The sequence below is a fragment of the Schistocerca cancellata genome, chromosome 8 (assembly GCF_023864275.1).
Source record: "Schistocerca cancellata isolate TAMUIC-IGC-003103 chromosome 8, iqSchCanc2.1, whole genome shotgun sequence".
NCBI classification, from domain to species: domain Eukaryota; kingdom Metazoa; phylum Arthropoda; class Insecta; order Orthoptera; family Acrididae; genus Schistocerca; species Schistocerca cancellata.
Window position 1 is genome coordinate 199,686,190 of NC_064633.1, and position 24,710 is coordinate 199,710,899.

Consider the following 24,710-nt stretch of genomic DNA (forward strand, 5'->3'; position numbering starts at 1 on the left):
GTCACAAACCAGCACCCAGCATTATGCTACTACCAGTAATGATGTAACTTCCCGGATCCTCCCGAAACCATCTGAAGATGAACCTGAAAAGGTTTGAAAACCGGTTTATGGAATAAAGCATTATTATTCAAAAAAGTGACTGGTTGCAGTTGTGTATAACTTATTTACATTCAAATACATAGGGTGTCTCAAAAGGTACCATACAACTTGAATGAGTTACAGCATCCAAATTAATTAAGGCATTCACACGTTCAGAGTATGTGACGCGCTATCTAACAAAGTTTTTACGCCATTCAATTAATTTCAAAATGTGCGCTGTTGGTGGCACGCCCAACATCAAGTCTCTATTCGAGATTTATCTGTCAGCACAAGATATCTGCATCAGCTATGGCAGCGGCAACTACAATTCAATTCATTAAATCACTGATGTTGTTGACAGGCATTTGGTAGACTCAATTGTTTACATACCCCCATAGGAAGGCCATTGGTGCAATGTCAGGCTGCCTAAGACACCAGGGAATTGGACCACCCCTGCCAATCCAGTGATCTGAAAGCACCTGCTCTAGAACATCTCACACAGTTTGAGCCCAATGTGGCGATGCATCATCTTGTTGAAAACAGCTGTGTCTTGGCGGTCAGAGAGTTGTGGTAAGGCAAAAGATCTAGTGTATCAGAGTAATTGTTGGAATTAATTGTTTTTTCTGGGGGGAAAAAATGGTCCCACAATGTGATCAACCATCAAACACCACCACACATTCACTTTCAGGCTCTCTCTTAGCTTTACCATCACAGTATGTGGATTGGTTGTGCTCCAGATGCAAGCATTGTATTTGTTGCCTTACCACATGTGTAGCAGGGGTAAAATACACGGAGTAAAAGACTACACAAACCAGATGAGTTATAAGAGTAAAGGGGCATGAAAGGGATGCAGCGGTTGAGAAAGAATTGAGATGGAGCTGTGCACTTCTGCAACTTATCTTCTAAGGTAAGTCGTAAGTCTAAACTGATCTTCTCTGAGATTGACCTCTTCTATCTTTTCCATAATTATGTAAATATTTGGAGTCATTATTTTGCAACAATATGTTGTTACTTCTTCTGGAAGCCACAGGGTGTTTACCTGTCTGATATTCCTTGCGTACCAGGGAGAGTAGTTTTTTCATATTATGTTCTGCCAAGATCCTTATTGATTCCAGTGGAATATCACCTACTCTACATACCTTGTTTCGATTAATGTCTTTAAATGCTGTGTCTAAAGTTTTATGGCATTGTCACTTTGCATATCTCATCCCCATCCACTTTCTTTATTCTGCCCATAGTATTATCTTCAAGAATTTTTCCTTTGTTTAGGCTTTCTAAATATTTCTATCACCTTTCAGTCTTCTCTTCTTTACTTAGTACAAACTTGCCATCTGAGCTCTTGGAAGTGTGCATTTGTACCTTTCATTCCTTTAAAATATTATTTCTGTGAACATTACAATGTTAACTCTTAATCTTGTGAACAGCTACACTAATGTCTTACTATCATTCTCGAAGTGGCATTTACCTTTCCTACAGTCGCCATTATTCTACAGATTTTCTTTTCTCTTATAGTTGTTCCTGCTTTACCACTACTGCTTCTAGTCAGTATCACTGATGAAATTCTTCTTGGATTGCTGAGAATTTTTTGGTGATATATGATCTCTTTGCCTAACTCAATTCCGAATTTCTCATTACCCTGATAAACTGCAGAATTGACTTCTATGTTCTTTATCATATTAATATACGTTTTATTAACCTGCTTCAAAAGCTTTAAATTGCTGACTTCAGTGGTAATTCATACATATATTTTGTGGTTCTATAATTTGGTTTACTGCATTGTAATGGTCTGTTGTAATGTTGTTGTTGTTGTTGTTGTTATGGTCTTCAGTCCTGAGACTGGTTTGATGCAGCTGTCCGTACTACTCTATCCTGTGCAGGCTTCTTCATCTTCCAGCACCTATTGCAGCCTACATCCTTCTGAATCTGCTTAGTGTATTCATCTCTTGGTCTGCCTCTACGATTTTTACCCTCCACGCTGCACTCCAATACTGAGTTGGTGATCCCTTGATGCCTCAGAACATGTCCTACCGACCGAACCCGGTGATCCCTTGATGCCTCAGAACATGTCCTACCGACCGATCCCTTCTTCTGGTCAAGTTGTGCCACAAACTCCTCTTCTCCCCAATTATATTCAATACCTCCTCATTAGTTATGTGATCTACCCATCTAATCTTCAGAATTCTTCTGTAGCACCACATTTCGAAAGCTTCTATTCTCTTCTTGTCTAAACTATTTATTGCCCATGTTTCACTTCCATACATGTCTACACCCCATACAAATACTTTCAGAAATGACTTCCTGACACATAAATCTATACTCGATGTTAACAAATTTCTCTTCTTCAGAAACACTTTCCTTGCCATTGCCAGTCTACATTTTATATCCCCTCTACTTCGACCATCATCAGTTATTTTGCTCCCCAAATAGCAAAACTCCTTTACTACTTTTAAGTGTCTCATTTCCTAATCTAATTCCCTCAGCATCACCCGACTTAATTCGACTACATTCCATTATCCTTGTTTCGCTTTTGTTAATGTTCATCTTATACCCTCCTTTCAAGACACTGTCCATTCCGTTCAACTGCTCTTCCAAGTCCTTTGCTGTCTCTGAAAGAATTACAATGTCATCAGAGAACCTCAAAGTTTTTATCTCTTCTCCATGGATTGTAATACCTACTCCGAACTTTTCTTTTGTTTCCTTTACTGCTTGCTCAATATACAGATTGAACAGCATTGGGGAGAGGCTACAACCCTGTCTCACTTCCTTCCCAACCACTGCTTCCCTTTCATGTCCCTCGACTCTTATAACTGCCATCTGGTTTCTGTACAAATTGTAAATAGCCTTTCGCTCCCTGTATTTTACCCCTGCCACCTTCAGAATTTTAAGAGAGTATTCCAGTCAACATTGTCAGAAGCTTTCTCTAAGTCTACAAATGCTAGAAACGTATGTTGGCCTTTCCTTAATCTTTCTTCTAAGATAAGTCGTAGGGTCAGTTTTGCCTCATATGTTCCAACATTTCTACGGAATCCAAACTGATCTTCCCCGAGGTCGGCTTCTACCAGTTTTTCCATTCGTTTGTAAAGAATTCGCATTAGTATTTTGCAGTTGTGACTTATTAAACTGATAGTTCTGTAATTTTCACATCTGTCAACACCTGCTTTCTTTGGGATTAGAATTATTAAATTCTTCATGAGGACTGAGGGAATTTCGCCTGTCTCATACATCTTGCTCACCAGATGGTAGAGTTTTGTCAGGACTGGCTATCCCAAGGCTGTCAGTAGTTCTAATGGAATGTTGTCTACTCCCGGGGCCTTGTTTCGACTTAGGTCATTCAGTGCTCTGTCAAACTCTTCACGCAGTATCATATCTCCCATTTCATCTTCATCTACCTCCTCTTCCATTTCTGTAATATTGTCCTCAAGAACATCGCCGCTGTATAGATCCTCTATAGACTCCTTCCACCTTTCTGCTTCCCTTTCTTTGCTTAGAATTGGGTTTCCATCTGAGCTCTTGATATTCATACAAGTGGTTCTCTTTTCTCCAAAGGTCTCTTTAATTTTCCTGTAGGCAGTATCTATCTTACCCCTCATGAGATAAGCCTCTACATCCTTACATTTGTCCTCCAGCCATCCCTGCTTAGCCATTTTGCATTTCCTGTCGATATCATTTTTGAGACGTTTGTATTCCTTTTTGCTTGCTTCACTTACTGCATTTTTGTATTTTCTCCTTTCATCAATTAAATTCAGTATCTCTTCTGTTACCCAAGGATTTCCACTAGCCCTCTTCTTTTTACCTACTTGATCCTCGGCTGCCTTCACTATTTCATTCCTCAAAGCTACCCATTCTTCTTTTACTGTATTTCTTTCCCCCATTCCAGTCAATTGTTCCCTTATGCTCTCCCTGAAACTCTGTACAACCTCTGGTTCTTTCAGTTTATCCAGATCCCATCTCCGAAATTCCCATATTCATTTATAGAGGCAGCTCCATTTGTATGTCTTTGCCTCCAGATTTAATAATTCCAGTGAACCAATATTTTCTGACATTTCCCCTTTCTTTTTATCTTGAACAGCTTTATACATCTCATCTGGCATTACTTTTAGGATCTCATTATTTTTCACTTTTATCTATATTTGTTGTAGCCACATCATGAACTAAAGGAATTTTTTTAAGAAATTGTGGAATGCCTCTGGAGGTTTCTGTTTCCTATTTATTGCTGCGCCATCTCAAATGATGAAAAGTGATGCTCACCCTACATATATTTCTTACTTTCTGCATACTGTTATTATTTTCAGTTTTTTTGTACCAGATTTTAACTGTTTTTTCTCATATTCTTGCCAAGGCTCTTAAGAATAGTTCATTTGCGTTATGGTAGTGTATTCTATTATGTTATCATCATTTTCTGTAAACTCACAACTTGACTTGAATAGCTGCGTTTTTCCTTTTGATATTTTTTTCTACTTGGAGTATCATTTGCTTCCTGCATTAGTATCCTTGATTTTGGTGTGATCATTATTTGGGATTTATGTTGGAGGAAGTAGTTGCTTCTTGACTTGTTTTGAAGTGTGAGCTCTTTGATTTGGTATGAATTAGACTTTCTAAGGATCTTGCCAGTAAATTTAACTCTGATATCTGTCCTCCCAACAGTTAAATTTATGGGGACATTCTGTGTTAAATAACTAAGGCAGAAACTCTTGGATACAGTTAATGTGGGACAGATTTCAGTGATTTATTCACTTGTAAAACTATATCACTTGTTTATGCACATTACAGTGCATGTATTTGGGTTGAAGTCAAGCTGCTAGTCCTTCCATTTGACAAAAATCATCTCAAATCTCTCTGCATTTTATAACAAGTTTCTAACATGTTAACTCACTGTACTTTGTACACCAAGTCATTTATGAATAATGTAAATCACAGTGGCACTGTCTCATTACCTCAAGTCACATGGCACATTGTGCTCCATTAAGAACACCACATTTGCTACAGTTACATGCGACACAGATTCTGGATGACTGAAACTTAATGTCTCAATCATATCTTCACTGGTGAGTGTATATGTTCAAACCTCATTCATTTTTGCCCCATCAAATATCAATTTTATGGCCATCAGTTGTTTTACACAAATGGCACTGGATGGTTTAGTCACCATGGTGGCTGTTTCTTATCAGTTACACATAAGAAGTGCATAATTTCGTGCTCAGTTTAATATTTCTTGCTCTCCTTCATTGTACAAAAAGTCGCTACATCCAGATTGGATGACATTTTTAAAACCACGATGAAACCTGAAACCCAAGATAATTTCAAAAACATCTGAATATTTGCATGGGAGTAAAAATTGACTGCAAAAGATGAGATCATGCGGCCAGAACTGCATTTCCAAAATCAATATTGCAGAGTTTACATAAATAGTCAGAAGTGGTATTGGGAAATCAGTTTATCAAAACTGGACTTGGCAGGTCCAAATAAATGTACTGAGTTCTGTTTGCAATATTGTCATCAATCTCATTATAATATCTGTTCAGATATTCGGTATGAATGTAGTTTTAGTTACTAGATGACATTATGGAACTACATGGAGGGCTTTCAGGAGGTTAAGAAACATGAAATCAACTCAAACAAGCTCTGTATCTAATTTCACTTACACTATGTGATCAAAAGTATCTGCACACCTGGCTGAAAGTTACTTAAACGTTTGTGGTGCCCTCCATTGGTAATGCTGGAATTCAATATGGTATTGGGCCACCCTTAGCCTTGATGACAGCTTCCACTCTCACAGGCATATGTTCAGTCAGGTACTGGAAAGCTTCTTGGGGAATGGCAGCCCATTCTTCATGGAGTGCTGCACTGATGAGAGGTATCGATTTTGGTCGGTGATGCCTGGCACGAAGACGGCATTCCAAAACATCCAAAAGGTGTTCTGTAGGATTCAGGTCAGGACTCTGTGCAGGCCAGTCCATTACAGGGATTTTATTGTTGTGTGACCACTCCGTCACAGGTAGTGCAATATGAACAGATGCTCGATCGTGTTGGAAGATGCAGTTGCCATCCTCAAATTGCTCCTCAACAGTGGGAAGCAAGAAGGTGCTTAAAACGTCAATGTAGGCCTGTGCTCTGATAGTGCCACGCAAAACAACAATTTATGCAAGCCCCCTCCATGAAAAACACGACCACATCATAACACCACTACCTCCCAAGTTTACTGTTATCACTAGACACGCTGGCAGATGATGTTACCTGGGCATTCATCATACCCACAAGCTGCCATCGGATCGCCACATTGTCTCCGTGATTCGTCACTCCAAACAACATTTTTCCACTGTTCAATCGTCCATTGTTTAGCTCCTTACACCCACCGAGGCATCGTTTGGCATTTATTGGCGTGATGTGTGGCTTATGAACAGCCGCTCGACCATGAAATCCAAGTTTTCTCACCTCCTACCTAACTGTAATAGTACTTGCAGTGGGTGCTGAAGCAGTTTGGAATTCCTGCATGGTGGTCTGGGTAGATGACTGCCTATTACACATTATGACCCTCTTCAACTAGTGGCGGTCTCTGTCCATCAACAGACGAGGTCGGTCTGTATGCTTTTGTGCTGTACATGTCCCTTCAGGTTTCCATCTCACTTTCACATAAAAAACAATGGAGCTAGGGATGTTTAGGACTGTGGATATCTCGCATACAGACATATGACACAAGTGACACCCAATCACTTGACCACATTCGAAGTCTGTGAGTTCCATGGAGTGCCCCATTCTGCTCTCTCACGATGTTTAATGACTACTGAAGTTGCTAATATGGAGTACCTGCCATTAGGTGGCAGCACAATGCACCTAATATGAAAACCGTATGTTTTTGGAGGTGTCCGGATACTTTCGATCACATAGTATATATAAGCTTACAATTCTGTAACCGCTCGCTATAAGAAAATGGTACGGGAGCTTCACATATTGTGCATTCTATTTATTATTTCATAAAGTGTATTTAGTTTCACTTTTAATTCGGTCTGGTTTTTGCCAAGTACCTACTTTTGCATTAAATTCCCTCATTATCATCTTTAATTGGAATTTACTCTTTAACACCTTTTGTAATTTTTTGTGGAAGTTTTCAACCTCCTCGCCAAAATGTGAGATGGGCTGTAAACGTATATGTATCAGCCATGGGCACAAAAACATTCAGCGATTGGGGAGGGGGGAATGTCAGCAGTACTTAAAGAAACAGAACTCATTTAGGCTCTCTAAATTCGATGAAAATGTGGTACTGTAATGCATTGCTTATACATTACTATTGTTGCAACAGTGTATTTTTACTTTGTTTTCTTCCATGCCCTTCCTGTTTTGTATGAGTTTGTGTTGGTATGAGTTAGCATACACTGTGGAAACTATATTAAGTATATGCTTTTAATTTTACAGCCTGAAAATATTTAAGCAGATCATCACCAACAGTACAAATACCCATAGTCCAATTCTGAGTGACGAGTGTGATGCCTCTGGTAAGAAAAGTTATTTGTTTGTCAAGCAATAAGTATTGTGGAAATGTGACTCTGTAGTAATGTATGCTGTTTTTAAAATAATTTTACACATGTGGTCTTTGAAATAATACAACGAGAGCCCACAGCTATGAACTTTGAAGTGTCACTTAAGGTGCATTTAGACAGGCCCTTAATGCATTTTAGTGCAATATTTGGCACAGTAACATTACTGTTAACATTGCTGCAATGTAGCTATAATAGATGGCAAATTTTTGGTATGACTGGGCAGCATTGCTAATGGAGGTAGTCACCTTTGAATTTATGAAATGGTTGTACAAAGGAATATGCATAGTGCACAAATGTGTAAGTACAGTATCCAAATTAAGAAAACATATCAGACGGTTTCTGTATGCTGCAGGCACCTGTTTTGCATGTCTGCAGTGCAATTTTGTAAATGCCTCCTTGGCAATGCCTCTTCGTAGCTCTGTGTTTTGTTTTCACCTACAGCTGTTTGCACTTTGCATTTGAAAGCTGTCAAAATTCCTGCCACACGTCAAGGATTTCCTTAACTTGACTCATATGTAGGATTGTCTGAAGGGGCTCCGGAACGATCCATCTCCTCCATGTTAATTTTAGCAAATAGAAGGAACTTTTTTCTAAAACTGTGAAACATATTGCTCTGAAATTGGGACTACATGTTCAGTGAATATGTTAAGAAATATTTATTGGTTTTAGTTTTACAATTTCTTTAAACAGTTGCTTATTCTTTTCTCTAAAATTTTGCAATTTTTTGTCTATAACTCTTGAATTATACAATATTTTTTTTTACAATTAGTTATAAAAATGAAGGAAAAGAAGTAAACAATATTGTGTATAAATTTCATTGATATACTGTTAGCACTTTTTGAGAAAATGTTCCTCAAAGATGAAAATTTTGAAGTTACGGGAAATGGCTTCCAAAGTTTTTTAATACATTCCTGCCCCATGTGATTGATTATCAGCATCCTCTTCTTTTTCCAAAGTTAGTTTCCTTTTCACTGGTCTTTTCTTACCTTTTGCTGCATGTGGTAGGCTTTTGTGTCTTCTTCCTGCACCTCTTAGTCTTTCTTTATCAATTAGGCGCATTGTGGAAATGGTGGTGTGTCCTGGTTGGAAACCTAAATGTTTCAGCACATCACATTTGATAATGTTTCCTTCATTGTATGTTGCCACTGCATCGTACACTCCAAAATGCAATGTTTTTATCTGTACAATCTGGGAATCCTAATCCAAATAAAAGTATTTACACTTTCATTTGGATTTTGTGTTTTCCCATGTAAACACTTTTCTAATAAACTTGGCTGTGATAAATCTCTGAATATGGGCTTTATTACATCATTTACAGCATTTGGCAAACTGTTTTTACGGGCATATTCCTTTCCTGATTGGTACTTACACCATGAGTCATCACCTGTGGGGCACAGTGCATGTTGTGGGTGCTCATTTGTTGATGCAGTATGAAAAAATAATGCCCATACTGCTCTCCTCATATGCTCAATGCTTCTTGTATTTTACCTAATTGCACACCCATAATACCTCTACAATCTGTCAATTGTTTCATCTGTCAATCTTCCTCTTCCTCCAAGGGTCTTACCATCACTAAGCTTCTGGGAACCTAATGTCTGCTTTAGTTTGCACAAGCGAGCCCCCATGCGCTTCTGCACATGTCCAGTGCACTCCTGTTTTTTAATGTAAATTTCATTGCCATAAGGTTTGAGTTCCTTTACAGTTTTATATCCTTTAGAATCACCATCTCCTAGATAGCTAGTGTATCGTACATGATACCACTCCTGTGATCTGGAAAAAATTGATTTCACTCCCTCTACTTCCATCGCTCCACTTGTGGCGTGAAAATTTGCTTCACAACTTTTGCTATGTTCGTCCTTGGTATTGCCCTCACATCTACAATGTTTCGAGAGAATAGCAACATCAATTACTTTGCAACTGTCTCCACTGGTGGCTGTCACAGTTCCATTTAGAGATTTATGACCTGTACATTGCCATGATCCAACTAAAGCAACAGTTACATCTCTACAATTCCCATCATCTGTCACAGCTTCTTCAACTGCTTTCTTCATTGTTGCTTGAGCAATATCTTAAGCAGAAGATCCCACAAATTCATTGTAAAATGCAAACTTGGTTGTTGGTTTTGGCAAGTTCATAGTTCCACATAACATTGTCCCTGCAGCACTGCCCTTGTCAGTGCAACGCAAGCCATACACTATCGTGACGTTTATATCATACACCTTCTTTCCACTATGAGGAATACTGTTAGAATTAGAAAACAAAACTTCAGCAGCACATTTGTTACACTTCAATAACATTTTACATGCCAAACCAATGTGTAAAGTTACTTTCAATTCCAATCCTCTTTCTTTGCAAACTTGGCATAATGCGTTATGTTTCAAAATATTAGAGAGCAAGGAAATGTTAATTATTTCATTCACATCATTACTATCAATTTCATAGTTTTCAAATTTTTCTTTGCTGTTACAAAGTTTCTTGCTGGAAGAAGTTCTGTCACATTCATTTGGAGTAGTCGGTGAAGCAGTCTGAGCAGCACCTCCCTTCGAAACAACAAAAGATTTCTTCTTCCACTCATTGTGCTTTTTCTTAAACACTCGATTGCTGAAACGGGGGAAATTGATATCCACAAACCAAATACATAAAACAGGCACAAGGAAAATTCGTCAAATACGCAAAATTGAACAGCTAAACAACACAAAGCAAACTCCACAAGTCAGCCACACGGTATAGCGTTTATGTTTACCAATATGAACAGTCACTTGTCACAGAGATAAAGCCATACAACGTTGGAAAACAAAACACTGTCTAATTCCGCAAAGATACCCTGCTTGCAGCCAGCGAGCGCCGCCGTCAGGGGTGACACACCAAGTCGCTACAACCGTTTATGCGGTGCGTCAACTTTGCAGCGATAAAAAACACACTTAGAATTCACTTAGAAGGGTGAAACTTGATTTGTTTTATTCAGAAAACTCCAAATAATTTTATAATGAAAAAGACCAAAAAATGTTGTCATTTTCATCATTCTGGCTCCCCTTAATAGTAAAGAATCAGTTTAATAAAACTTGGTGCATGATGTGGCATTTTCCATGATCTCAGTGTTTATGATGTCATATTTCTTGAACTGTGTGTCATATAATGATATTTTCATGTAGGTACCTTCAGTGGCATATGTGGATACTGTCAGTGAAGTATGTTGTGAATAGAGTTATTAGCAAGGAAGTAATAGGTTTAAATGTCATGCATGATGTAGCAGTTTTTCATGCATCTCAGTGTTTATGACGTCCTGTACCCTGATCTATGTGTTATACAATGATCTAATTTTATAGGCACTTTCAGCAGCATATTTGGATACTGCCTGCAAAATATGTTGCTAATAAACTTAGTACTAAAGAAGTAATAAATTTAAATGTCATGCACAACATGGCAGTTTTTCCCATATCTCAGAGCTTATGAGGTCATAGCTCCTGAATTATTTCTGTTATCGTGATATACTTTTGAAGGCGCATTGAGTGGCATATGTGGATACTACCTACAGAATATATTGTGAATACAGTTAGTAGCACAGAAATAATAGGGAAAATTTATAGTCAGCATTTTGTTGTAAATTGTGCATCCTTATAATTGAAAACAATGATAGAGTTTACTTCAAAGGAGAACACAGTTTAAATTATTTGATCTTATTTTTTAGCCTTGATTGGCCCAGAAAATATTCTAGGTGCCATGATTTTGTCTTTACAAGAATAACTGAAGGCACATGTTAAGATGATTTTTTTCCTAAAGAATTCTCTCCTACATAACAGGAGTGCTAATTTGCATTAGGAACCCTACCTACAATTATCAGTTACTGAAAAAAAATCTTAAAATGTAATTATCTCTCTAAAGAACCAGAGAAACTTGGAAATATCTTGTTGGTCCCCATTTCAAAAAACCTGACATTCATCTATATATGTATGCAGGCAGTTAACAAATGCAAGGACTGAATATCTCCAGGTGTAAGAGGATGCCAAGTGCTAACAGTCTACATGAGTGGATGAGTATGTGTAGTTAATGGCATTCTATTGTCCATGGGTGCAAGAAATAGTCAGTAAAGATGGTGGAACGAGATTTGGTCAACAACATTAGGACAAAGTAGGCAATGGGAAATGACTGCACTCAAGGTTTTGAAAGTTATCTATATAAATTCACAGAGTTCCTATTGTCCTCTATTGGACCCTCAAGGAGGTGGGGTATATTGTGGACATTGCTGTGAGTGATATTCAGCTTGAAAGTTCTTGTAAGATAAAAATTTACAACAAGAATTTCAGAATTGCTATTTTCAATACATACATTCTATTTGTGACTAGAAAAATTGTGAATAAGAGTACAGAGTGATGCTAATTAGAAATCAACATTATGGGAATTGGTGACATAATCATTCAGTGGCCTGGACCTGGAGTCAGAAAACAAAGGAAGAACATTTATACTTTCCTGAAGGAACAGACAACCACCGTAGATAAGGAGCAGCTCTGTAGTAGATCCACAACACTGTACATTGTTGTACTGAGTACTTTCCCTGTGCACTTATGTTTATGTAATACCACTGTTGTCATTTTGGTATAGCTAAATTAATAAACTCTTTGGTTCAAGTGATCACTCTTGTACTTCCTTGTATTCATGACTCATTGGTAACAATTTCTTTATGAAGACTAGGGAGGGGGACCTTTTGGATGAGACACTGCCGCCTCCTTGTCAGCAGCAATAGATGGAATTGCTGCAACACCATATAGGGTATGACACGCAATTACATGTTGTAGAGTAGACATTGTACTGAAGATTGTTACCACGGCACACTACTCTTACGACTGAGAAGATATTTATTATGGCCTGCAACATCTTCTTTTGCTGTTAGAGGAACAGCAAGAAGTGCCTTGTCCGAACCAAAGGATCGCTGCAGGGTGAACATTAATAAAACTGACAAATGGCAGGTATGGATTCCTGACTGGAAATGGGAGCTAAGGTCCTATGGATGTGTGTCTGGAAATGCATAGTTGCCACGGTAGATGATGCTGACAAATGACAATTCCTCTGACAATGTGGCCGTGTGTTCCTTTTGTGTTGCAGAAAGTGTGTGTGATGGAGGGTACTGTAAAAAGGACTGATGACAGAAGTCCCATAATTGGGTTTGGTGCAAAAACCATCAACAAAATCCTTCCTGTAGAGGGAAATCCACAGCTGATAATCCTTGTACTCGTCGTAAGTAATAGGGATAGAAGCAGTTGTCATGCAGCATACACATAATCGTACTTTGGCTTACACCATGTTGGTGGCCCACTTGCCTAGAGGTCAAACTAGTGTTCATCTCAATATACTGTAGAATCCAGTCCTCAAAATCTAGTGTATGCACAGTCCACCACCTCCCTGCATGTTTGTCTGTCTGAAGGGACCTAAGACAATACGAATGCCCAAAAAGGGCTTGAAATGTTGTGTTATGTGATTGGTGTCTGTGAGGATACTGGTTTTGGTATAGCCGTGCTGCCTCTCGACCATTTCCATCTGCTTGGCCATACAAAAACACCATGTCGGCTTGTTCCCAACATGAATATTGGACTATTCTGCTGCTTACAGTATGTTACATTAATCTCTCAGCCTGCAACGCACCAGGGACACGTGGCACATGGTCAGAGGAGCTTTCATCCATCAGTGACATGTAACTTGGCAACAATGCATTTTTGGACATGTTCATAGGACCATTTTCCTCCATTTCCACTCAGGAATCTGTCTCTGCACTTTGTCGGTTTCATTAATGTTCACCCTTCTTTGCTGACTTACTACTTAGCAGAACTGTGACCCATTTGATTTTAATATCCTGAAACTATTAATACAAAATTGATAGAATGTAATAGATATGTCCAAGCTCTGAAGTCTTCAGATGATGAAGTAAATGCCTATATGGCAGAGTTCTCAACTCAAAAATTTTGTGCGCTTTCCCTGCATACGATTTTTGGCACTGGATAAAATGTGTCACAAGGGAGAGCCTATGAAGCGGACATACTACATTTAATGGAATTTGTAGCCGAAGAGTTTGATGGTGCACTCACTGTGCAAAAGTTGTGCATAGACATGCTATTTACAAGCATATGACCCCCTGCCACAGCCACTGTTTAGCATTAATTCCAAGCAAGGTCATTTGAAGCACAAGATTACGTTTACTGTTAAGCCTTATTACATTTTCTGTGAACATAGTGACCACTGGGCACAAGACTGTAAGATATTAAAGGAAATTCCAGAGTACCCCAAGCTGCTTAGATCAAGAACTCTGTGTTTTCTTTGTCTCAGTCAAGGCTGTACTGTCAGAGACTGTTGTAAGAAAGCAAGAACTGCCTGCTACTATTGCAAAGAGTGTCATCACTGATCAATTCTTGATGATTTGAATCCATCTAAGCCCTTCTGCAAAATATCTGATTCTCTTAGCATGTCCAGTGGGCAATGTGGTCATGGGAGCTTAAGTTTCATGCATATTCAGACAGCACGTGTGTTTGTAATAGGGCCCACATGCGAGAGTGGACTCAAACTCTGTATTGTGGATGCAAGCAGCCAATCCACATTCATTTTCTGAAATGTGATTGATAATCAAAACCTATAGGCTCCAGAATAGGATTTTCACTCTGCAGCGAAGTGTGCACTGATATGAAACTTCCTGGTACTTTAAAACTGTGTGCTGGACCGAGACTCGAACTCTGGACATTTGCCTTTCGCAGGCAAGTTCTCTACCATCTGAGCTACTCAAACACGACTCACACCCCATCCTCATAGTTTCACTTCTGCCAGTTTCTCGTCTCCTTCCGTCCAAACTTCACACAAGATCTCCTGTGAACCTTGCAGAACTAGCACTCCTGGAAGAAAGGATATTGCGGAGACATGGCTTAGCCACAGCTTGGGGGATGTTTCCAGAATGAGATTTTCACTCTACAGCAGAGTGTGCTCTGATATGAAACTTCCTGGCAGATTAAAACTGTGTGCTGGACCGAGACTCGAACTTGGGATCTTTGCCTTTCGCGTGCAAGTGCTTTACCATCTGAGCCACCCAAACACGACTCGTGCCCCATCCCCACAGCTTCAATTCTACCGATACCATGTCTCCTACCTTCCAAACTTCACTTACTGCATTTTCTGCTTTAAAAGGAAACTCTTTCAGGAAGCAGACATGTGCAAAGTCACTGTAGAAGAAATTGCCATTTTAAGCAAAGTATTTCGTAGTACATTGAAAACAAAATGCTTCAACTCGTACTTAGGTGGGTGGTCTACCATGATTACAATGTTGGCTGCAACACAGTGAGGCATCTAACAAAGAACGAAGAATGGCATTCCCTTATTCTGGAAGGAAACCATAACTTCATCACAGTTCTGAACATGTACAGATGTACCAATCTACATCATCTTGGATTACAAGTGGTTCTGGTTCTTCTACAACTAAGTAAGTCATTGTGGATACTACAAACCTGTCATGTAATAAAAAAAGTCCTGCATAGTTGTCTTCCCTGTAAAATTGCTTATACCATTGTTGGCCAACAGTTAGAAGGACATCTACTAGTTGATAGAGTGAAACGTCACAGTTCTTTTAAAGTTGCTGGAATTGATTTTGCTAGATCCCTATACTCAAAAACAGGCATCGCTTTACATAGTAAATACATTCTATTAATCACTTGTGCTGTAACTAAAGTTGTCTGTTTGGAACTAACCATTAGCTCAACAATGGACCAATTCTTATAAGCCCTTCAGAGTTTATAGGTTGGCATGACATTCCACACAAATAGTTATAATGTACAAGCTTTCAATGCAGGTAACCAAGAGATAACAGAAATATGGAAGTCTGTGTATGCTGCATGACATGCCTATTCGTCGCGGATGGAAGGAACAGATGGTTGGCTAGACTAAACGATGCCTCCACAAAGTGTTAGGGTGCTGCAGTACAGATGAGGAAGGCCTAGAAACAATACCCATGAAAATAGAAGCCACTCTTAATTCATGACCTATTACGCAAACTGAGGACGAAGTGCTTATCCTAGCTCACTTTCTTATTGGCAGGATACTTACCACCCTACCCATGGGCCTTGAGCCACCATAAACAGCATAATTGGTAGGCAATTTAAACTGCAGCAGAAGATATCCAAGGACTTTTGGAAGTGGTGGAGCAAAGAGTATTTATTGCATTTGGACTTTCCATCAAGTCAGGAACACTGGCAAATCACTGAAGGAAGGTCTGGATTTGAGATATTGTACTTCTACAAGAGGAGGCCCTTCCCCGTCACATGTGGAAGACGACAAGAGTATAAGAACTGCGAAAAGGTTGAGAACTACCTTGTATGGTCATCGTCATTACCCCAGATGGAAGGGATGTTACAAGGCCAGTCCATCTGGTTGTCCCACTGAACGTTGACTAGGGTGTGGAGGATGTGAAAAATCTGTGACACTATACATTGTTGACGTGAATACTTCCTCTTTGCAGTTATGTTTGTATAATATTGCTGCAGTCATGTTGTTATTGCTAAGTTAATAAAGACTCAAGTGATCACTGTTGTACTTCCTTGTATTCACAACTTACTGGTGACAAAGGAATGGAATAGTGAATCTGATAAAAAGAATAGTTTTTTTTTTCGGCTGTAATAATTTGAGGTTATCACATTTGAAAAGTGTAGTTTTTTGAGTTCTGTGTTATCAAAATTTCTTTATAAACAGTCTCATCAGTGATATAATATGGCTGGCAGTATAGTTTTGATCATGACATTCTATGGTAAATTATTGAAACTTGTAAAAAATTCAAGTAGCTTGCAGTAAACATAAGATTAGGAAACTAAAAGAGACCTCTTCTAGATTTGACCTCTTAACACTTACAGAAATGTACCATCAGCTGAGGATCCTGTGTAAAGAAACCCTTATCAGGGTTGGGAACCTTAGGTAAAGAAACAAACCTGTGGCTAGTGTTGTACAGCTATCGGGTGTGGCCCCAATGGCGATAGGAATGCTGGATTTCTCACTTTAAAAGGAACCAACAGTGCTAAAACCATAAAATACTATACCAACACATTTAATCAATATTCCACATTAACAGTAAACTGTATTGACTCAAAGTTATGCTATATGTTAAACCAGGATGAAACTAGCACATCAGTAGCATTACACAATAAAAAGACATACTAATAATTCTCTGTAACATGAATCCATTACAAAAAAAGCCATGAAGGCTGCTGTGAACTTCATCAAAATTTACATAAAATGACAGTGGTGTAAAACCTGCAGGCTATTTATATGATGTATGCTGCAGCTGTTATACAACAATTTTACTCCCATGGTCTTCACTGCCTTGGTAATGCACAGTTAAATTCTGAAATTTATAACCAGAGTGATTTTGTAGTTATAGCAGAAAAACAGACTGAAATGTGTCACAATGAATCGTGACAATACACACCCATTTGCTGGATCTTTTTGAGTTATTTGGACTTTATCTCAGTTCCCAGTCATCAAGACTTTTGATAGTGTCTGCCCCAGAGTGTACTAAACAATTGTAGGACATAATGAAAGACGTTAGATTTAATTTGAGTACCAGTGGAATATGTGCTCATTTTCAATGCACCTCCTCTTTGTCGTCCTTTTTAGGACTTTGTATGCTCACATTGCAAAACTAACTACAGTTTTTAGGTGGCTTAGAACATGATCTTTCTAACAAAAATTGTTTAAATGAGTTTGCAGAAGACTCTTGGTAAAAGTGAACCAGAATAGCCATCTTTGGCATTTTTTTTTTTAGAAAAATTGTCAACTTTGCCCTCAATTTTGTAAACTACTAGAAAGCAGTAGGAGAATGAAATATTATGTTCTGAAGTCACATGTTTTCAGGTGTACGCCACAATTACTTCCAGAGATGTAAAAAGCTACACTACTATCCATTAAAATTGCTACACCATGAAGATGACTTGCTACAGACGCGAAATTTAAGCGACAGGAAGAAAATGCTGTTATATGCAAATGATTAGCTTTTCAGAGCATTCACACAAGGTTGGCGCCGGTGTCGACACCTACAACATGCTGACATGAGGAAAGTTTCCAACCGATTTCTCGTACATAAACAGCAGTTGACCGACGTTGCCTGGTGAAACGTTGTTTTGATGATGCCTCGTGTAAGGAGGGGAAATGCGTACCATCACGTTTCCGACTTTGATAAAGGTCGGACTATAGCGTATCACGATTGCGGTTTATCGTATCGTGACATCGCTGCTCGCGTTGGTCGAGATCCAATGACTGTTAGCAGAATATGGAATCAGTGGGTTCATGAGGGTAATACAGAACACCGTGCTGGATCCCAACGGCCTCGTATCACTAGCAGTCGAGATGACAGAGATCTTATCCGCATGGCTGTAACAGATCGTGCAGCCACGTCTCGATCCCTGAGTCAACAGATGGGGACGTTTGCAAGACAACAGCCATCTGCACTAACAGTTCGACGACGTTTGCAGCATCATGGACTATCAGCTCAGAGACCATGGCTGCGGTTGCCCTTGACGCTGCATCACAGACAGGAGCGCCTGCGATGGTGTACTCAATGACGAACCTGGGTGCACGAATGGCAAAACGTCATTTTTTCGGATGAATCCAGGTTCTGTTTACAGCATCATGATGGTTGCATCCGTGTTTGGCGACATCGCGGTGAACGCACATTGGAAGCGTGTATTTGTCATCGTCATACTGGCGTATCACCCGGCGTGATGGCATGGGGTGCCATTGGTTACACGTCGCGGTCACCTCTTGTTCACATTGACGGCACTTTGAACATTGCACATTGCATTTCCGATGTGTTACGACCCATGGCTCTACCCTTCATTCGATTCCTGCGAAACCCTACATTTCAGCAGGACAATGCATGACCACATGTTGCAGGTCCTGTACGGGCCTCTCTGGATACAGAAAATGTTCGACTGCTGTCTTGGCCAGCACATTCTCCCGATCTTTCACCAATTGAAAAGTCTGGTCAATGTTGGCCGAGCATCTGGCTCATCACAATACTCCAGTCACTACTCTAGATGAACTGTGGTATCGTGTTGAAGCTTCATGGGCAGCTGTACCTGGACACACCATCCAAGCTCTGTTTGACTCAATGCCCAGGCATATCAAGGCCGTTAATACGACCAGAGGTGGTTGTTCTGGGTACTGATTTCTCAGGATCTATGCACCCAAATTGTGTGAAAATGTAACCACATGTCAGTTCTAGTTTAATATATTTGACCAATGAATACCCGTTTATCATCTGCATTTCTTCTTGGTGTAGCAATTTTAATGGCCAGTAGTGTAAATTTCATAGTTTTTGGAGTGTGCCTTTTTTGGCCAACTTGTATCAAAATGCAAATCACTCATTAGGTCATTTTTTTTTTTATTATTTCATTTAAGAGAGTACTAAAAATTGTTCAAGATATCCTAGTTTTGTTTCTTTTGAGAAAATATTACCAGGAATATTATGTCTTAAAGTTTCGAAAAACTGACAGGTACACTGTAGTCGCTACACTGTGGGGGTCAAACAAATTACTGTTTCTCCAGAAACATTTAATTAATGATTGTGAAACTTTACCAGTCTTCATTGGGGACATCTGTGATGGTCTTCCAGGAATCTCTAAACCACTTGGCATGAAATGACCCAGTAGGCAGTTAACAGTTTTGGCGATAAAAACGTGAGAGGAGACTGGCTGGCACAGTTTTCTGTGGAGCAAATTGATTTGTTGTTCTTCATACTCCCTCGTAGGACATCACTTAAGTATTGCAAGGAACCAAACTGATTTGATTGTGATTACACAACATGGGAAGAAATTTGTGGTGTGTGTTAAAATGGTACATTGTTAACAGACTTTGTACTCCAGTACTATTGGATTTTAAAATGCTTCACTTTGGAGAAAGCTGCTAGGAGTGCTCAACCATCTACACACAAAAATGATAAATATCATTCTGCCCAGGAGAATTAGAGCCCACCTGGATCTTCAACATTGATTGTATTATTCAAATCTTGGATGCACCAACAACAGTGACAACAAAATGTAGAACCAAGTGACTGATGAAATTTTGTAACTTATGAATGAAAGAAGAAATATAAAATGAAAGATTACAGTTAATACAAAAATTGCACAAAGACATGGAATGAAAACATAAGAAGCCCAAGGTACACAAACATAACAGAAATGCAATGAAATTGCGGTCTTTCAGGAGGGTCATTTTTATGTTCTTTTTCTTTTTCCAACCTGCATAGAAAGGTAAAAGAGCACCGTGGGCTTCATGAGAAACAAGGTAGTAAATTCTTTGAAATTGTAATTGACCTCATCTTGGATTGTAGTGGGTAAGGTGGAAAGAACAAATTGAAATCCTCATTTAGGATAATAGATATGTTCCTCCTCCACCTAATGAGATAATAAATGAAACTAGCCCTGAAATAACAAAGAATGGTGTTGCATATGCTGTGAAACTTCAAAAGAATGCTAAACCCATAGGTCCACAGGGAAGAAGGGAGGGAGGAAGATTAACGTCCTACTGACATCAAGGTTGTTAAATATGGAGCACAAGCTTGTAACGTTTGAAGGATGGTTACGGAAATCAGCTGTACCTCTCAAAGAAACCGTTGTGAAATTTGCCTGGAGCAATTTAGGGAAATCGAAGAAAACTTAAACAACCATCATCCTTCTGAATGCAAGTCCAGTATGTTAATGACCGCCCAAACTGTAACATCCTCTCTCCTCTCATGTTTCTTTCACCAAAATCATAACTGTCTACAAAATACTTTCAGCTTTGTAATTCAATTAAATTTACCCTCTACCAGTGATAACTGATTAGTTGACATCTTTGTTCATACCAGTGTCAAAGAAGTTGTATCTTGCCTCAGTGTGGTGACTGATGTCTCCAATAATTGAAATTTTTCTGCTAATTATACACATTAAAACATCAGTTCAGTTCCAGAAATTGTGTTGCCACATACGAGGCAGTTTCTTGTGTGTAGTGGTGCAAGGATATGAATGTGTATGTCTGTACTTGCTTTATGGATTATAAAAAGGCCTTTGACTGTGTGAAACATGGAAAACTAATAAATATTCGTTGACATATTGATATTGAATGAAATGATCTGCATATAATCACTATTTTGTAGTAGAACTGGATAGCAGATTTTAAAACTGATTGAGGGACTTCCGTAATGACCTCGACCATGAAAGGCGTTCAAAAGGTGGTCGTCAAGGATGTTTATCTCCTTCATCTAACATTTAGTCTAAGGTAGTTTTCAAGGAACTGTTGACAGAAGATGCTAGGAGGAAATACACTAAATGGGGAGGGTCTTACTAGCGTCGGATATCCAGATGAGACCACAGTCATAGCAGGGTAGTTACTGCTCTCCAGTGCATGATAAATTACCTATTTAAGCTCAGTGAAGAGTTTGGCTCATTTATTAACCCTTCCAAGGCCAAAATCATTGTATTGTCTACCAGAGAAATCCAAATGAATCCGACAATAAAAGGAAATTCTGTTGAATGAGTGTCTTCATTCAAATACCAAGCACTAGTTTGGACCATCAATGCAACTCGATGCAACTCCAAGTGAAAGATAAAATCCACAACTGCACACTGCAGGACACAAGTCAACATGAGAAAATTGTTCATGAGGTCAGCTGCAGTCAGTAGAGAACCAAAATGATTTGGTATTATACATGCTCTTTCTGATTTTATGGTTGTGATATTTAGATGTGGGACTCAAGCAAATTAATTGAAGCCTTTGAAATGTATTTATATTGCTGTCTCTTGTGTATACCCTGGATACTGAAAATATTGAATGTCAATTTCTTTCATCAAATGAAAAGACAAATAGAATTTCTACAGATTATGGAACAAACACACACACAATACTCAGGACATCTTATGAGGGAGGCATGAGAGATATCATGTAGTACAACTTATTATTGAAGGAAAGTTGTGATAGAAGGTTCATTAGATGATGGAGAAACTCAGGCTGGAAGATATTGGATGGCACATTTGTACATCAGAAGCATTTTATGCTGCACTGTCTCGTTAGTTGTGTGGGTTACCAACTTTCGGTAAGAGATTACATTTTAAGAGAAATAATTCCCCCTTCATATTTATAGTTTGAAGTTATTAAAGATGGTATCCTTCCAATCAACAGAATAATTTTCTGTTAGTGCCTGACACTTTTACATGTAATTACAGTGGAAATTCATGGTCCTCATTTTTCCACGTAGTGCCCTACTGAAAATATGTGCAGTGATATTGATATAAAAATCATCTCTGAGGTATTTTCAATTAAATATAAAATTTTCTGAAAGATAATTATTAATTGTGCCTCTAGTGGACAAATTAATGACCCTGACTAAATATTTTATTGTTTCTTATTTCAGCCTTGACAAGATCAGTGTATGAATTAATATGGCATGGCATCAAAGGGCCCCTAAGAAGGGATGCCACTGTAGCTGCTTTAGGGGAAATATTGGTGAGTTTTCTGAGCTTTTAACAACTTTAAATTAATTTAGCACATTTAACATTAAGTATTTTGTGGAGTAATACCAACACATTCTTCAGTTTTGTATTTGAAATGTAAGAATAGTTATTGTAGGAATTATAATAATTAAAAATACCAGAAAGCCCTGGGTAGTTTACAGTCAGAAAAGTACAAGATAACCATTTGTGAACAGTCCACTACACCACAGTTTGAGAGTGCCCCGACACACACACACACACACACACACACACACACACACACAAAGTGTGCGCACGGGACTACATTGTTCTGACATTGTAAGCGGTTGGAGTAAGGTAAGGGGTTTGTGTCAGGTGGAATCGGTGAAAGAGGATTCAGAGAGATACGGGAAGGGAGGGTTGAAGTAAGAAGGAGATGACTGTGGTATAGACCTAGAGGCAGCAAGAGAATGGCATACACATGTGGTGTTTGCTAGGTTTCTTTGGTAAGAGAAGGGCATGTTATTTAATATGTACATAAATAGAAGGCAAGGATTTGGTGGAGGGGGGATGGAACGTAGATAGAGGGAGATTGTGAAGAGAGAAGTGTGGATGTAGATTAATTTGGTAGAGGGATCACATGCAAGTGATTTTTGTGGTAAAATATTAGGGGAGGTGGATTAAGTACAGAGGCTATAATAGATTCAACTCAAGGACATTGTGCGATTGATGAATGTCATGTAAGGGTAAGTCCTGTCTACATCTTTCAGATAATCTTATATTGACAGGATGGGATCCAGCTTGTGCTCAGCTGTACGATCTGTCACTGAGTGGCAACTTTGCTCTCGGTCACATTTGTCGGTGGCTGTTTAATATGGTGAATGGAAGATAGGTGGCCATACCCGAATTAAAGGCTGTGCAGAAGTTTGAGATCTAACATAGCTGCAACTTACGTCTATGAGGGGGTACCCAAAAATAATTGGAACTATTTTTTAAAAGCTATATATTTTCAAACTGTTTACAAAACAACCTTATCCCCTTCAAAATACTCTCCAATACAACTAATATATTTGTCCCACTGGTGTTTCCACTATTTGAAACATTATTTGTAGTCATCTTTAGAAATGGCTGACAGCTCCTCCCTCATTTTTTTCTTGACTCTTATTGTCTGGTTGGTGCCCTTTCATGCCCCTTTTCATGTGCGCAAATAAGAAAAAGCTGCAAGGAGCCAGGTCAGGTTAGTAAGGTGCATGAGGCATCGGAACCATGCCATTTTTAGCCAAAACTGTCTAATGGAGATGAATTTTTGTGCAGGTGTGTTGTCGTTGTGGAAGAACCACAAATTGGGTCTTTTTTGATGAACAGTTGTGCAATCTTCTTAAAATTTCAAAAATAAAAGGTTTGATTGACAGTCTGACAAGGGGGAGCAAATTCTGAATCAATACGCCCTTGGCATCAAAAAAAGCAAATCAGCATTGTTCTGAGATTTGATATGACTTGACAACAATTTTTTGGGTGATGACGTCTTCCATTGGCTTGACTGTTGCTTTGTTTCTTGGTCGTAAGCATAACACCACGACTCATCACCAGTAATGACCTTTGAGAGAAAATCTGGGTCAGTTTCAAGCTGTTGTTCCAAAGCACGATAGGTGTCAACTCGAAATTCCTTTTGATTGTCAATCAGAACCCGAGGAACAAACTTGGCAGCAACCCTGTTCATTCCCAGATCTTCCCTTAAAATTCGCTGAACTGAGCTGCAAGATAACCCACTAATCTCTGACAGTTGATCAGTTGTCTGTCGATGGGCTGCCAGCACAAGCTCTTGAGTTTTTTCAATATTTTCATCAATTCATGCAGTTGATGGAACAATGTTTGTCATCAGTCGACATGTCGCTAGTTTTTTAAATAAAGCAAACAACTTGTACTCTTGAGTTTTTCCCATAGTGTCATCTTGGTAAGCTGTTTTCCACATTAAAACAGTTTCAACAGCATTTTTACTGAGTAGAAAACAAAATTTCACAGCTGCATGTGAACACTTAAACTTACCATTATTATAAGAAAACCAAGAACAAAACAGCCTAGTAAAAACAGTCACTGCAGATGAACAGAAGAAACCAGGTCGACAACACAGACAGCCCTGAACTGCCAGTGAGCTACGCTATACACACTTAGCAGCAGAATTGCGTATTACACAAGCTCTGCCCACGACAATGCTATTCCATCTTTTTTTGGGTGCCTCCTTGTACACCCACGCTGATATTTTCTAGCAAGCAACATGGCACAGCAGTTAAAACACTGAACTCTAATTTGCTAGGATGTTGGTTGAAATTCCCCTCCAGCCATAAAAATTTAGGGTTTTCATGTTTAAGGCAAATTTTGGGATAGTACCTTTCAAAAGGAGATGACCAAATTACTTCTGCCATCCCTCCCCTGCTTTAGGATGTGCTCCATCTCTACTAACTTAATTGTTGATGGGACATTAAACACTAATATATCTTCAGTGCTTCGATTATTTCTCTCCCTCTGTTTTATCCTCTGTTTTCCCCCATTTGCATGACTAAGAGTTCAAGTTGTCGAAAGACGGTACCACTTGCCACGTCATACACATTCATTTGGATACAACTATTCAGTGGGT

At 39.0% G+C, this 24,710-nt stretch overlaps 1 protein-coding gene across 1 annotated transcript in view; it reads left to right on the forward strand.

Moving 5' to 3' along the window:
• LOC126094939 (THO complex subunit 2) overlaps positions 1 to 24,710 on the forward strand; it is a 313,848-nt gene that overhangs the window by 6,919 nt on the left and 282,219 nt on the right. Inside the window, 2 exon segments of the mRNA XM_049909587.1 lie at positions 7,489 to 7,568; positions 22,018 to 22,109. Of these exon segments, the coding sequence (XP_049765544.1) occupies positions 7,489 to 7,568; positions 22,018 to 22,109 (172 nt within the window).